The sequence below is a fragment of the Martes martes genome (genome assembly GCF_963455335.1).
Source record: "Martes martes genome assembly, chromosome: 4".
NCBI classification, from domain to species: domain Eukaryota; kingdom Metazoa; phylum Chordata; class Mammalia; order Carnivora; family Mustelidae; genus Martes; species Martes martes.
The window spans coordinates 167,468,727-167,483,915 of NC_137891.1; the positions used below are offsets into that span (position 1 = coordinate 167,468,727).

The 15,189-nt window shown below is 56.0% G+C and overlaps 2 protein-coding genes across 2 annotated transcripts; both read left to right on the top strand.

The window, feature by feature from the left end:
* Nucleotides 1–621: 621 nt before the first annotated feature.
* Nucleotides 622–1,312, top strand: FAM229A (family with sequence similarity 229 member A; the record flags this gene model as incomplete). The annotated part of the gene is made up of 3 exons (XM_080801915.1): nucleotides 622–758; nucleotides 840–986; nucleotides 1,210–1,312. The coding sequence occupies 3 exons, from the start codon at nucleotides 622–624 to the stop codon at nucleotides 1,310–1,312; spliced, it is 387 nt and encodes a 128-aa protein (XP_080658041.1).
* Nucleotides 1,313–9,002: 7,690 nt separating this feature from the next.
* LOC308342461 (uncharacterized protein) lies at nucleotides 9,003–12,183 on the top strand. The gene is made up of 4 exons (XM_080802892.1): nucleotides 9,003–9,056; nucleotides 9,295–9,549; nucleotides 9,825–9,909; nucleotides 11,977–12,183. The coding sequence occupies exons 1-3, from the start codon at nucleotides 9,007–9,009 to the stop codon at nucleotides 9,841–9,843; spliced, it is 324 nt and encodes a 107-aa protein (XP_080659018.1). The 5' UTR covers nucleotides 9,003–9,006; the 3' UTR covers nucleotides 9,844–9,909; nucleotides 11,977–12,183.
* Nucleotides 12,184–15,189: the final 3,006 nt, after the last annotated feature.

Sequence of the window (15,189 nt, forward strand, 5' to 3'; positions counted from 1 at the left end):
TCCTTCCTATCACCCTCTCAGCTCATGCTGCCTCGGTGAGGCAGCTCTACTCCACCATCGCCCTTGGCCTGCTCCTTTTCCCCCCAAGGACTTCATGCGCAGCCGCCCCCAGCGCTAGAACATTCTCCGTCTGGACACAGCAGCCACGGGTGGTGGGGAGGGAGAGGGCCAGACATTTTAAAACTCCGGCCCAATTGTGATGTAAATGCTGTGTGACCCTTGGCCAAAATTGTCAGTGCCCTTACCTGCCCTCACCATCACCACCACCAAACCCACCACGGGTTAAGTCCTCGCCGCGCCCGCGCCCCCGTTCCCCAGGCGGGCAGGGAGTCGCAGCCCGCCCCGGGGCGCTCGGGGGCGTCTGCGCGCTGCCCGGGATGACCGGCTCCTTTTCGTGGACGCCACCTCGCGGCTCCTTGCAGCCGCCTCCTGCGCCCCCATCGGGTTGCAGGGGGTCGGCCCGACCCAGTGCTGAGGCGCCATGGCCGGAGCCCTCCAGCCCCAGCTCGCTGCCGCGCTGAGTGCTGCCCCCCACCCCGAGTCGACGGGGGTGGGAGAGGGGGTGGTTCCCAGCGAGAGGAACGGGCTCTGTGAGGTCAGCGCGCCGCGGCCCGGGTCACAATGCAGCCCGCCCCCTCGACGCCCGGGCCGCGGCGCGCCGCAGACACCTGCCCGGCTCCGCCTGGACCGGAGCGTCCTCCCGCGGCCAGGGGTCCGGCAGCTGCTTCCAGCCTGGGACCGGCCTCGGCCTCCGGCAGGTGAGCAACAGCCCAGGGGGCGGGCGCGGGCAGGGGGCGCCCGGCGGCCCGGGAGCGGCCTGACCGCCACTCCCCGCGCAGAGCGCCCCGGGGCCTGGACATGAGTGCCCAGGAGCCCCCTCAGGGTCGAAGATTCCCCATTGAGGCCGGAGACTCCCCTGGCCTTGCCGCCGCCCCCGAGTCCCAGGACAGCCCGGAGCCGGTGGCCACGGAGCACAACCCGGTCAGGTGAGGCCGGCGCCCTCCCCGCAGCCCCTCCCGCTGCCCAGACCGACCCCGCGGTGCGGGGGCTCCGGACCGCCTGCGGCCAGGCTTTCCCCGCCCAGAACCCCGTCCCAGCGTCAGGGCCTCCCCACCCACCGCCGCCGCGGAACCCCTGTGGGGGCGGGTTGGCCTGGGTGCAGTCCCCGGGCGCGTTCCCAACAGCAGAGGCCGGGCCGGCTTTCCCCAGGCCGCTTCGACGCTGCCCGGGCTGCCACTGCCTGACGCTGCTGCACGTGCCCATCGACGTCTACCTGGCCATGGGCGGGAGCCCCCGGGCACGCGCCACCTGAGTGCGCCTGCGCACGGCGGCTCCGCGGGAGCCGGGCGGGGACGAGGCCCGCCGCGGGCCACCACGCTGAGGTCGCGCGCGCCGAGCACGAGACAATGATGCACATTTTAAAATAAAAGAATGATGCACATTTTAATAAAGCACAGCATAAACTGTTCTTTCCACTCCGGGCTGGCCGTGTATGTCTGTCCCGTCCATCGGCCCGCAAACTGCTCCGCCCCATCCAACAGCTCCTTCCTCTTGGCGGCCTCCTCCCTGGGATGCAGCCCTAGAGGCCGGCCCTACCCATCCGCGCCAAACGCCCCCCGCCCCCCCCCCAACTTCTTACTGATCCTGACCCCTTCCAGGATTACCTTTCCCCTCGGCCCCTGGCCTCATCGTCTCCTCATCCCTCTCCTGGGTTTTCCAATACAATCCGCATAGCTGTGCTGGATTCCGGGAGTCCAGAGAAGCTCCGGACTGGAGGGGCTGGACAGACAACTCAGAATCAAGAGAATGGCCAACCACACCCGCCCATTTAATGCTCCCGAGATGGAATTAGAGTTTGCTACCTGCTGTTCTGTGACCCTGGGCGGCTTGGGTTAGGGGCCATCTAGAGCCTGATTTCTCCTAGGAGTAGCGGGACCAGAAAAAGATTGGGAGAGAAGTTGTTTGAAACAGCTTGATTTCTCATTCCTCTTTTATACGCGAGGGAACTGAGCCTTGAGACGCTTGCCCGGGCTCCCGCAGATGATGGTTGATAGGCTAGCACACTTCTCAGTGTCCTCAGACTTAATACTCTAAAATCCATCCATGACCCAAGGATGCCTGAAAGTATAGCATGTAGCTGAACAAGTATTTTCCACTTTCCGATTTTGCTTTAATGAGTCTGTATTATTTTAATATTAGGGGAAAAAATATACATAACCCAGAGGTCAGGTTCACTCTCTCCTGTCCCCTGAAATCTAAAGGCAAAGGACTTAACACCCCTAATCCACATGGGGTAGAATTCCTAGCCCTCCCTAGAGTATTTCAAAATCCCACACTCACCCAAAAGGACCACTATTCTCAGTTTCCACATTAATTCTCTCCCCGGTAGTCCTAAACTTAGGAGACTCATTAAAAGAGAAGAGGTCACTATAATGTACACCTGAAACTAATTTTACACTATGTCAACTAACTGGAATTTAAAACTTTAAAAAAAGTAAAATAAAAAAATATATTAAAAAGGAAAAAAAAGAGGAAAGGATGTTTGCCAATAAAGGGTCTACTTCGAAGTGAGGACTTTAGACTTGACCACTTGGTGCCTGGTCCTTCAAACACCCTGGTGTTTGAAAGTCTTCCCATGCTTCTCTTTCCCTTTCACCAGCCAGAAGAATCCGTGGCTTCAGGCCACTGTGCTGGCTTCTCTCTCCTCCTTACTCCCAACCTCCTCCATTCTTAGAGAGTCCCCAGGGCTCTCAGTTCACTCTATTAAGTGGAGTAATCTAGCTGTTTCCATCCCAATCAAACTCCAGCCAGGCAGGCCCTACTCGGCCTAACCCGTGCTGCAGCTGTGCTAGAAGGGGGCCTTCCTCCCTGTAAACAGTCACCCCCCTCCTTAGAAGATCACTGTAAGTTTAGAGAGAAAAAAATTATGGGCCTCTGTATTGGTAAGGTCTCTCCTTTACAAATAAATGAAGTTAACTTATGCCAAAAAGGAATTGGTTGTTTCCAGTGGCTGGGAAGGATAAAAGCTTTCCAGATACCTAAGCTCAAAGGAAGAACTGTAGAAACCAGCGTGTCTGCAGGGCCCACCAGGACTGCCCCTTTGTTCATCTCTCATCCCTGATTATCTCCTCTGGGCAGGGAACATAGCTGAGGCAGTTTGGAAATCTGCAGGTGGAAGGGAGACATGCTTTCTCCCACTCTCAGTTTACCTGACCTTGGGAAAGGCAGTGATTGGCCCTTCTTTTAAGTCGCATGTGCATTCTTTTGGCCAATTGACTGTAATTGATCCAGCTGGTCCAGCAGAACTTGCCCTTGAGGCGGAAGCATGGCCAGGTGATCGACAGCATCACCAGAAAACAATGGGCAGAAATGGAAAACAAAACAAAACAAAACACACATTCCAGGAGCAGAGAGAGCTTATGTAAAGATTGGGTATCCCTGAGAGGAAAAGAAGCCCAGAGAGAGAGAGACAGTGGCAGGGGCCAGGGTGGCAATTCTGTTCCATGGCAATGAGAAGCCTTGGACAGTGTGACAGGAGTTAGGCCACTGGGTTCTCATTCAGGCTCTTTTCCTACCTCAGTCAGTACAAGTCCATCAGCCAGGCCTGTGCAGGGCACTGGGGATTCAGCAGTGAACTTGAAGGACACGGGCACTGGCCCTCACGGACTCATACAGCCTAGCGGGAAGAAGACCTCACTCCAGCAAGTTCCTTCCTCACTAGTTTAAAAAAATTGGGGGCTGCCTGGCTGACTCGGTTGGAGGAGCATGCGACTCTTGATGTCAGGGTGGTAAATTCGAGCCCCACGTTGGGTGTAGAGCTTACTTAAATAAATACATAAACTTAAAAAAAAGGGGGGGAGGGGGCATCTGGGTGACTTGGTTGAGCTGAGCGTCTGACTCTTGGTTTCGGCTCAGATCATGATCTCAGGTCATTGGATCAAGCCCCATGTTGGACTCCATGCTTCCCCCACCTCCACTCCCCACCAGCTCTCTCATTCTCCCTAAAATAAATAAAGTCTTTTAAAAAAAGAAAAGGAAAAAAAAACTGACTGCCAGCCATCCCCCATATTCTTAGATAGTGAGTGAGGCAAACATTACAGACACCTTGCCTGGAGAGGTCAGACCCTGGGGCCAGTTACGTCCACTAAGTGGAGGGAATATTGTGCGCAAACGCCTGAAGGCTGGAAAGTGCGGGGGCATTCCAGAAAATCAGTTCAGTCACCTTCTTCCAACACCTACCTATATGGGCTACACCAGGTGCTGAGAACCTAGACTTGAGTCTGACAGATCCCGGGCCCTTGCAGAGCTCAGAATTCAGGGGATCTGACGAAGAACCTAACAGAAGAGAAGCTGGATCAAGGAGGCCTTGGATTTGAGCTTTGTTCTACAGGTGACAGCATGACACGCTCCAACCTGACTCGCTCACTCTCCTATTTCTTTTCCCCTTGTCCGTCCTGTTATCATTTCTTCCTTTGTCCCCAGAAAAGTTACCGGCCTAAATTCTTAGATTTGAGTCCTGACTCTGCAATTTTCTAACTGTGCAAACTCGGTCTCGTTACTTAGCCTCTCTGAGTCTCCATTTCCAAATCTGTAAAATGGGGCTAATGACACCTGCTGGAAGTCTGTGTGCATCTCCAGCACCAGGCAGAGAGCGCTTGAGCAAGAAAGGCTGCTGCTGCTTCTCCTACCTCTGGCTTTGAGGGGCAGCAGAGAGCCAGCCAGTCATGTCCCCTGGGCCTGGGTGATGTCCAGCCTTGGAGAGGGCTGGGGAATCCCTCTTGCCTCTCTCTGCCAGTTCCCAGCTTTTCCGTTTGTGAGCCTAGGAACTTGGTTGGAGGGCATTTCCAGGGGAATCGCCAAGTGGGAAAGAGAGAGCTGCCTCCCTTACCCTTGAGGGTAAAGCTGCCCCAGACCCTAAGGCAGGACTCCCTGATCCCAACCTTATTCTCTAGGCCCAAAGAATAGGGAGGGACCTGGGAAAAGGGGCATACTCCAATTACGGCTTCCCCTGACTTGCCTCTCAGACGCCTTATTAGCTAGCCCCTCCCTAAAGGACCCCCTTTTAGAAGGAGGGGGCGAAGTACAGATGGACCCCCAGGTTACCATGGAGATGGCAGGGAAAAGGTTGCTGTATCGTCATGGCAACAATTGACGTCAGTACTACCCTTTCCCGTTGCTTGATGGGGGGGGGGGGGACAGCCACCCCAGCCATAAGCAAATACCCCACAAAGCCTCCTTCCTTTACTGAGCCAATCAACCAGGGGGTCGACAGGCTTAATATAGCACAGAGTTAAAAGCAGCCTCTGATGTCAGTCAAATCTTCGTTCAAATTTAAGCTGTGGGAATTTTAGCAAGTTCCTTAAGCCCTGGAAGTCTCATTGTATGATGGGGATAAGTAAGCTACATGCCTCCGAGGACTAGTGCGAGGACTGCAAGGGGTCATGGGTCATGGGCACTGGGCCAGCTCCTGGGAAGTGGGTGCTGACATTAGGGACTGTTGAGTCCTGGGGACCCATCACAGATGCGACCCTTCAGAGAGAGACTCACAGCCCCTAGAAAGCCTAGAGAGGGCTTCCAGGGACTGGACTCCTGAGTTGGAGCATCTCAGAACGGTGGTGGTGGTGGGGGGGGTCCTCAAGAGGAACCAGAAAGAACGGAATTTCCAGACTCTGAGGAAACCCCAGATGCCACTTTCCCTGAAGCCCCGTCACATCCGGACTCTGGCCCAACTTCCCCTTCTCCTCCCCTCTGCCTCCTCCGAGGCCCTCACAGCAGCCTGTTGCCGCTTGGGTCTCCACCTGCTCTTCCAGGGAAAAGGCTGGATGAGGGCCCAAGGGAAGACATCAGGCAACCAGACACCAGCTAGGTCAGTGGGTTGGACACCACAGGGATACCGGTGTCCCAGCACCTGCGGGCCTCTCCCCACCCACTCTCCGGGGTGAGCCCAACACAAATATTCTCATTCCGTCTCTGCCCTCACCTTCTTTCCAGGCAACCAGAGTCCGTTTGCCCCACAGGGGCCCATCATTGCCCAAGTCCGGAGTTATTTATGAAGACCACAAACCCAGCCACGCCATTCTCCTATTTAAGACTCATCGATGGCTTCTTTCCATCACTTATCCAGCCACACCAGACATCCCCCAGCGATTCACGTAACATTCTTCCACTTTAAGCATGCCGCTCCTTCTGCCTGGAACAGCCTCTCTCCCGACCCCACTTACCCTCCCGATCTCCACCAGTCGTCCCTTCTCCCAGAAGGCTCCTCAGTCCACCTGACCTTCCCCTCTCATAGCACCTGCTTGTCCCACTGTGTACTCAGACATTCCTTGATCCCCGTGAATGTCTGCCTTCCCCACCACCCTGGGGACTCACTGAGGGCAGGGCCTCTGTCAAGTTCATCCTGACACCGCAGGGGCCTAGAATGGCAGGGCTCAGGAGTCGGTAGAAGGTCTACAGATTAGGCTAGCTAGAGAACGCTTGAGAAGGCCACAGAGGAGAGGCCCCAGTGCTGTGAAGAGAAGGAACAGCAGAGTCAGCTAGGAGGCCCGGAGGGGTTCCCCGAAGGACAAAGGAGCTGAGACAAGCAGCAGTGACCCAGACAAGGACATGAGGGGAATATCCCTGGCACTGGAACTGGTAGATGCCAAGGGTAAACCTGGTGCTGAAGACGCTGCGCAGAGGGACAAACTCCTATTTTGGAAAGACAACCCTGGCTGCTTTGTGGGAACAGACCACATTAGGGATAGAGAGTGGCTGCAGATCCAAGTCAGGAGGCGGCTGCGGGGGCCCAGGTGAAAGGCGAGGGCGCCTTGGACCAGGCACTCACTGGCAGTGGAAATGGAGAGAAGCAATGGGATTTTTAAAATGTCCCGGGGTGGGGGGAGCGCCTGGGTGGCTCAGTTGATAAAGCGTCAGACTCTTGATTTCAGCTCAGGTTGTGATCTCAGGGTGGTGGGACTGAGCCCTGAGTCAGTATGGCTCCATGCCTGTGGGGGGAGGAGGATGAGGGGGACCGCTTGAGATTCTCTCTCTCTCTCTCTCCCTCCACCCCTCCTCCCACTGTGCGAGCACTCTCTCTCTCTCTCTCTCTCAAATAAATAAATATAATCTTTAAAAAAAAATTAAATGTTCTGGAGAGGATAGGATTTCATAGCTGCTTCAATATGAAAAGAGAGAGAAGCCCCTACAGCAGAACCCAGATTTTTGGTTCTGGCAACAGAGGAAATGGCCAAGCTAGGGAACCTGGATGGGAGGAAGGGCAGGTGTGGGGCATGTTTCCTGGGAGGTGGGACATCTGGAGGAGGGAGGTAGGAGGGGTGCCAGGAGACAGGTGTGGGGCAGAGAAGACAGATGAAGGCTGAAAGTGAGAAGTGAGTCTCTGACAGAGGCAAACCCCCAAGGCATGGGAACCAACGAGATTTCCTTAGGACATGATTAGGCAGTGAGCAAAGGATGAGAAATTTGCCATGTGGCGGCAGCCAGTACGATGGCAAGAAAATCAAGAGTGCACAATGTCCAGAAAAACAAGGACACAAAAGTATTTCAAGCAGGAAGAATTTGTATCGAAGTGAGCCGCTGCTAAGGGGTCAAGTTAGATAAAGACTCAGGACCATCCCTTGGCTTTAGCAACAAGGAGGTCAGTGACGACCTTGAGGAGCAGAGCTGTTACTGTGGAATGGTGGGGGAGGAAGCCAGATTGCTGGGGCTGAGTGAGGAAGTGGAAACAGCATGTGTACACAACTCTTTCAAGAATGTTGGCTGTGAAGGGGAGCTGGAGAAGGACATAGGGTTGAGGGAGGGCTTTCTTCTTTTTCAAAGATAGGAAAGACTAGAGCCTGTTTGTTTGCTGCTGGGAAGGATCCGTCAAGGAGGGAGAGGTTGGAGATAGGGAAAAGAGGAAGGGATGAGGGGAGGGAGATTCCCTAAGGAGGGAAAACAGGAGATTAAATCCCCAAATATGGCTGTACGATTGGGGGGCAAGTCAGGGCCTGTATTGGGCCCTGGGGGCATGGAACAGCTGCCCACTCTCCCCAGCAGTCAGTGTGAGTCACTGGGGGGAAATAGCCCAAACTGGCAGTGTGGGAAAGGGAGCTGGGCCAGCAAGTTCCTCTAGATCCCAGGGGGTCAGGGAGCAGGGCCCAGCCTGGGCTCTAAGCCCTAAGCGGAGCCCTGAACCCCATGCTCCACTCAGAACGAGGACACAGGGGGTTGTCTCACCCCCCCTGGAGGGGTGGGCAGAGTTGTATGAAAGCTGGGTTTTACTTTTGGCTTTTCTCAACCACTCTCTAAACCTCAGTTTCCCCTTCTCCCAAGCAAGTGTGTTAGACCAGATCAAGAGCTTCTGACTTTTTCTTGGACCGGCAGTGTGATCCTGTCAGAGATCCTTTCCAGATTCTTTCCAGAAATATATGTGTATTTGGAACTTTGAGACAGTTTAGGGGGTCCTGGATTCCCCAGAAGTTCATTCATATTATGTCCCTAGATAAGAACTCCCTAACTAGAGGTGGCCGCCTCTCACATTTGAAAGTGCCCTGAGGCAAGGGAAAAAGCTCTTGTAAGAGAGCCTTGGGAGGCAGAGGTGGGGGGATCTTTTGCCTGGGGAGGCGGGCCACCTTTTAAGGTGTGGATTCTGCCTGAGCACGCCATGGGTAAGGTTTATCTAACCTGCAGCTGACCTTACTGCCCTTGGCCCCGTCTTGCTGCCACCTTTACCGTCCTTGTCCTGGGGACAGGGGTGTGTGGGGGGGGAGTGGTAGTGTCTCAGGAGATCTCAAAATCTGGTGCCTGGCCCCCTCCCACCAAAACAGCTGGTGAGGTCAGACCACAGACTAGACCCCGCACGCCAGAGGGCCTGGTGCTACCCCCGCCCCGTTCTGCCCGCTGATGCCTCCTGCTAAAAACGGCTGGCTGTCCCGGGGGGACTATGGGCTTTCAGGCCTCCCCGCCCCCACACACACCCCGGCAGGTATTTAAGAGGTCGAAGTCGGGCCAGGCGGGCTGGACGCCATGCTGTTCACCGAGACTGCCCACTTCGTGGTGAATTTTCTTCTGTCCCGGTGAGGGGGGCCCCGGGGAGGGCGCCGGGGGCATAAAGGGGCCTGGTCCAGCAGCTGGGGTAGGAGGCGCCCAGGCCGAGGACCCCGATGAGGCCCTCCAGTGCCCCTCCCTGTCCCCGTAAAGAGTCCCTCCACCAAGAGTGACTCCGACGCAGGCCTCGCCGCGTCGGATCCAAGGCGGCCCCCTTCTCCCCGCCCGTGGTGCTCCGAGGTGACCGCTGTCCCGTCTCCCCTGCAGGCGGCCCCGGGCCACGCCCCCGCACCGCCTGGACCAGGAGTTGTGTTTCTGGGGCTGCCGGGGCCCGGCCTTGCCGGCGCCCGCCTCCCGCCGCAGCCTGGGTGACTACTGGCTGAGCCCGCAGCGCCGCCGCCCGCCGGGCGCCGCCTGGCGCTGGCCAACGCGCAACCTGCTGCTGCTGCCGGGGGCCACAGGCCTGGCCGACGTCCCCTCGGCGCGCTGGCCCAGCTGCTACGGCGCGCGTCCGCGCCTCACGTGAGCGCGCGGGGCGGGGCGGAGGCACTGGAGTGGGCGGGGCAGGGAGGGGCCTGTGACGGAGGGGCGGATCCCCAGAGCCGAGGGCCGGTCAGGAATTGGATAGACTGGGCTTGACGGTGCCTGGGAGCAGGAGGAGGGGGCGGAATTGGATAGGAGGGGCGGGGCCTGAGGCTGCAAAGAGTGGAAGGAAGGGGCGGGTCTAGGCGAAATGGGCATAGACGGGGGGCGGAGCCTTGCCCCCATTCTGTCTGCCCAATTTTCCCTCCCTCTAGGTGGAAGCACCGATGTTAGAATATTAACTACCAATTCCTGGGCAAGAGGAAGAGACATCTAGTGCCCCTGCGCCCGTGAGATCTGGTGAGGGGCGGAGCCAAAAGAGGGCGCGGCCGATGGAGGCAGAGGCGGGGCTCCAGGGGCGGGGCTTAGCGGAGGTGGTTGGGGGAAGGGCAAGGTACCGATGGGACCGCCGCAGCCGCTGCTTCTCAGACTCCAATTACCTGGAGGGGTTGAGCCGCAGTGGGGAGGATCCCTCGGGCCGGCCGTGGGACTCTGTGCGGTTATTCATCCCTTCCTTTCTTTGACCGCCAGGAACAGTTTTTACAAGATTGACAGATTTGACTATATTAAAATTTCTGTTCATCAGAAGGGACCTAAAAAGGTAAAAGAGAGGGGTGCCAGGCGGGCTCAGCCGGTAGAGTATGCAGCTCTTGATCTCAGGGTCCTGAATTTGAGTCCCACGTTGGCCACGGAGATTACTTTATAATAATAATAATAGGGACGCCTGGGTGGCATCTGCCTTGGGCTCAGGTCATGATCCCAGCATCCTGGGATCTAGCCCTGCATCAGGCACCCTGCTCAGCAGGGAGCCTGCTTCTCCCTCTCACTCTGCCTGCTGCTCCCCCTGCTTGTGCACTCTCTCTCTCCGGCAAATGAATAAATAAAATCTTTTTAAAATAATCATAATCATAAGCATAAAGTAAAATAGAGTTCCAAACAAGGTTCCTGCCTAGCAACCAAGCTGAATGGCCTGAGAAAGGAAGGCTTGGGTGGCCTTGAAGTCACAGTCCTGGCAGTCATCCTGTGTGTTTCTCTGAATGTCTGCCTCTGCCTCTGAGCATGACTGTTTCTCTGGGTGTCCATCTGTCTCTGATCTCTATGTCCATTTATTTATTCAACAGATACTTATCAAAGGCCTATTTTAGTTTGTGCCAGGTTTATACCCAGAGTCATCAGGTTCACACTGGTAAAACAAACTATCGAAGTCCCTACCCTCATGGGGCTTACATTCTGGTTAGAGAAACAATAGGAAGAAGTCAGAGATAAACAGTGCTCGGGGTTTGAGAAGAACAGGGTGGGCCACGTGCTACTTTATATGGAGTGCGCAAGGACTTTGTCTTGTCTACAACAGTGCCTGACTCATAATAGAGGTTCAGTAAATGTTGAGTGAAGGCATGGGTTGGTCAAGTCCTGTCTGAAGAGGTAACAAGGCTCGAAGGATGAAGGGTCAGCCACTCTAGACCCTGGGAGGAGTGTTCTGAGTGGAGGGAACAGCCTATGTCTGGTACGTGGACCCTCGCCTCTGGCCATCCGCCCTGGAGTAGCCCTGCTGCTGTATCTCTGTTTCTCTGTGATCTTGAGAATCGAAAGGCACGTTTAAACAGGGCCCCTCCGGGCTGTCTGGAAGTGAGGTCACTGCTGAGCTGATTCACCCTCTGGGCTACTCTGGCCTCATTAGCCTGGCCTGGCCATTCCCCTAGAAGCAGGCCCTCTCCCCAGCAGCCTCAGTCCCACGACCTCTGGCTCCTTTCCAGGGTAGCATCCTGTAGCCCGGCAGGAAGTCCTTCATGCTATCTAACCACAGTCCTTCCTCTCATTCTGCTTGCGGGCAGAGGAGTCCTGCCTGGACAGAGCCCAGTAAAGACCTGACAGAGTGGGGGTGATCACCCCCATGCGGCCCCAGGGAGGTGAACCTGAGAGGGGCAAGGTGATCACTCATCTTGGAAGCCTCTGCCACATCCATTTTCTCACTTAGTCCTTCAACACCCCATTTTATGGACAGAAACTCAGGCAGGCCCAGAGAGGGAAATGGGGCAGAACTGGGATCAGAACCCAGATGTCCTGACAGAACAGTCATCATCATAACAACCAATATGTATTGCTCATTTACTCTCTGCCAGGTAGTGTGCTAAAACTTCGCGTGCGTTTTCTTTTTCGAGACTTAATCACAAACCTACGGGGTGGGTACCGCTGTTATTTCCACTGTCCTCAGGAGAAGACTGAGGCTCCAAGCCGTTACGTGACTTGCCCAAGGACACCCACTAGTTGGTGGCAGAGCTGTGTGTGACCCCAGGCAGTGTGGGGCGCCCAGCTACACACCCTCTGCTTTAAGGTTCCAGAGGAGAGTCATGGATGTCTGTCTTCCAGGGATCTGGGGAGACAGGCTTCAGGTTCATCGCATGATGGTCCCAAGGCTGACTGGAGCCAGGCCAGGACGAGCAGGGAGATGTTCTCGGAGCACCACAAACTCCCGCATCTCTCTCTGTGGGGAAGATTCTCCGCCATTGGTCTCTCCCCTGGGATCTCCATATTTCTGCCCTTCACTGCCCAAATAAAGCAGTTTCTGCCTCTCTCTTCTTTGGGGTGATCATTTCAATCCTCCCCACTCACACACACTCTGAGTTAGACTGAACCCGCAGGGCTGGGAGGGCTGTCACTCCTGGCCTTTGCACTGCCCCCCCCACCCCGTCTCTGCCCCTCCCCGTCTCTGCCCCTCCCCCAACCCGAGGCCCCTCAACGGGGAAGAATGGAGGAACCCTACCGGCTCCTGCTCTCCAGACTCTCACAGTGCCATAGCAGGAGAAAAGCAGAGACATAGTACAGCTCAGTGAAGTGCCACAGGAGGGTGCCGTTAGTTTGTTTGGGGGCACAGTGAGTCCTCTGGTAGGTCAGGAAAGACCTCAGGAGGGGTTCCTTGAGGGCAGCACTAGGTAGGCACACACTGAGAATAGCCCTCCCGGCTGAATGGGCAGCACGGAGAAAGGCTGGGTCGTTTATAGGCTGAAATGGTCATCTCATTGAGGTAACTGTGAGACGGGCAGCCACCGGGGCTCTGCCTAAAATGAAGCTAACTGGGCCTGGAGCTTCCAAGACCTTGAACACCAAAGCAAGGGGTTGGACATTCTCCAGGAGGAGGTTGGGAACCGTGGACAGGGTTCAAGCAAGGAAGGGACACGGTCCCCTCATGACATCTCCAGGTCTAGAGCCGGGGATTCAGAGTCGATGCTGGTGAGCAGTGAGTAGCCTCTGGCCCTCAACCAGGTCCAAGGCCTCAGGGCACCTGTCCCTGTGCTCCCTCTTACACACTCTCCAGCTTCTACCTGAGGCTGAGGCCAGGAGTGGATCCTGTCCAAGCCTCCCTACAAAGATCTGGCAGAAGGTACTGATGGCTAGATGAGGGAGTCTTTGGGGGGCTCCCCTAACTCGGCCACTCAGTGGCCAACAGCAGCCCCCTTCCCCATCTCATGAGGCCTACGGATGGCTCATCCCATGCCCTTTGTGGGGGCTTTAGTCACATAAACAGGTAACAACAGAGGAGCCCCACTCCAGCTCCTCACAGGAGCAGACTTCTAGAAGCATCTCCCTTCCACCTCCAACCCCTCTCCCTCCACATGGGACCCAGTCCCTGTCTCTGGAGCTCTCTGCTCCCTGAACGTCTCTGGACATTGTCTTCTCCTCTGCCTTCTGGCCTCATTTCATCCCAGCCACTATCACTTTCATCTGGACCTGTCTCTCCCTGGTTTTCCTGCCAACAGCTCTGTCCCCTCTAGTCCACGGGGCCTGTTTTCCTGCTGTTGTAGGTCTTTGTGGGCCATCCAGAGTGATCTCCAAGGATAGCTGGAGTCCTGGAGAGATCTAGGCTAGAGACAGACTTCGGTCATCAGCAGCGTATAGACTTCCACACACACACACACACACACACACACGCACACACACACACAAACCTTACTCTCCAACACTGATTGCTCTAGACCCATTGATCCTAATGACATCCCAAAGTCACCCCACCTCAGTCTGTCCCAAACTGACTTCTCCATTTCCATGTGTACCCACCACTCCTCCTCTAGGCTTCTGTGTGCGGCTTGGCACCTCCTTCCCCCCACCTGCCCGAGTGGACCCTCCCTGGGCATCATGCTCAGTCCTCCCTCCTGACGCACTCGCTCCCTCAGTCCTTAGGCCTTCCCTAAGTCCCGCCTCTTCTGCCCCCTGAACACCGCTCACACCGCTCTCCCTCCACCTTCCTCTCCTCTTCAGCAGCATTTGACATGGTGGATCACTCATTCCTTTTGGAAACCATTGCTTCCCTCGGCCTCCAGGACACCCCCACTCCTGGACCTCCTCCTTTCTCACTGACCGTCAGCTGCCCCCCCAGCTCCCCTCCCAGAGTCGAAATGTTGAGCCACTGGAGCTGCCTTCTTGAGCCACTCCTTCTCTGGTGAATTCCATCCATCCATCCAGCTCTGTTCAAATTTGGGACACCCCAAACTCTGAAGTCCAGGCTCATGGACCCATCTGCGAGCCTGATCTGTCCCTGGGGTTCTAACGGGCATCTCAGACGTTGACTCCAAAGCTACGTGTGGAAGCCTCCGTGCTGGCGACAGGTGCAGCTTGGAAATGCTGGTGTGGGCTGCGCTCTGTACCTTTAGTTCAGGTTCCCATCGTGTCTTGCCTGGATGACTGCAACCACCCAGTGTCTCCCTGCTGCCTGGCCAAGGGACAGTCCAGGCCAAGGGACTCCCTGCGTAATGGCAGGAGAGCAAGGTTATAGTTCGGTGGGCAGTCCAGACTGTGACCTGGGCACTGAGGGTGAAACCTTCAGTGTAAGGCACAGACACTCCGAGGGCAGTAGGAAGCCACAGAAAGGTTTCAAGCCAAGGGGACATGTTTGATTTTGACATCCTTTTCATTCCTTCTGCCTTCCTTGGCACATTTACTCCATCAGCCAAGAAATATTTATTGGGCACCCTCTACTGGAAAGCGGCCCCAAGGCAGAGGAGAGCAGCTAGAGAGGCTGGACGTGGGACAGAAGACCACAGGAATGCAGCTGTGGCCCAGGCCCTGGGCACAGGTGAGAAGGACCACCATCCTGGAGGTGGAGGAGGGGGGATGATGAGCTGAGGGGGGCGGTTGTCAGGTTCCCGTCTTGGGCAACAGAGTAGTGAGAGCCCTAAGCCAAGAGCTATAGAGTATGTGGTGGGGAGAGCCTCTCTACTTGGAGGTCTTCGGGAGTGGTTTGATTTGGGTTTTAAGAGAAGAGTAGAGGGGTGCCTGGGTGGTTCAGTCAGTTAAGCATCTGCCTTGGGCTCAGGTCATGATCCTGGAGTCCCGGGGATTGAGCCCTGAATTGAGCCCCTCATCAAGCCCCATGTCAAGCCCCTGCTCAGAGGGGAGTCTGCTTCTCCCTCTCCCTCTGCTGTTCCCACTCCCCACCCCCACTCATGGTCTGTCTCCCTCTCTCTCTCTCTCTCCCTCCCTCACTCTCTGTCTCAAATAAATAAATAACATCTTTAAAAAGAGAGAGAAGAGTAGAAATTCATCAAGTAGAGAAGTGGAGAGAGGCATTCTAGGCAGAGGAAACAG

Excerpts from the sequence above, each read along its gene's own strand:
- LOC308342461 (XM_080802892.1), top strand. The coding sequence starts at position 9,007 with ATGCTGTTCACCGAGACTGCCCACTTCGTGGTGAATTTTCTTCTGTCC. Across the intron at positions 9,057-9,294 it reads GTGAATTTTCTTCTGTCCCG|GCGGCCCCGGGCCACGCCCC; the intron begins GTGAGGGGGGCC and ends TCTCCCCTGCAG.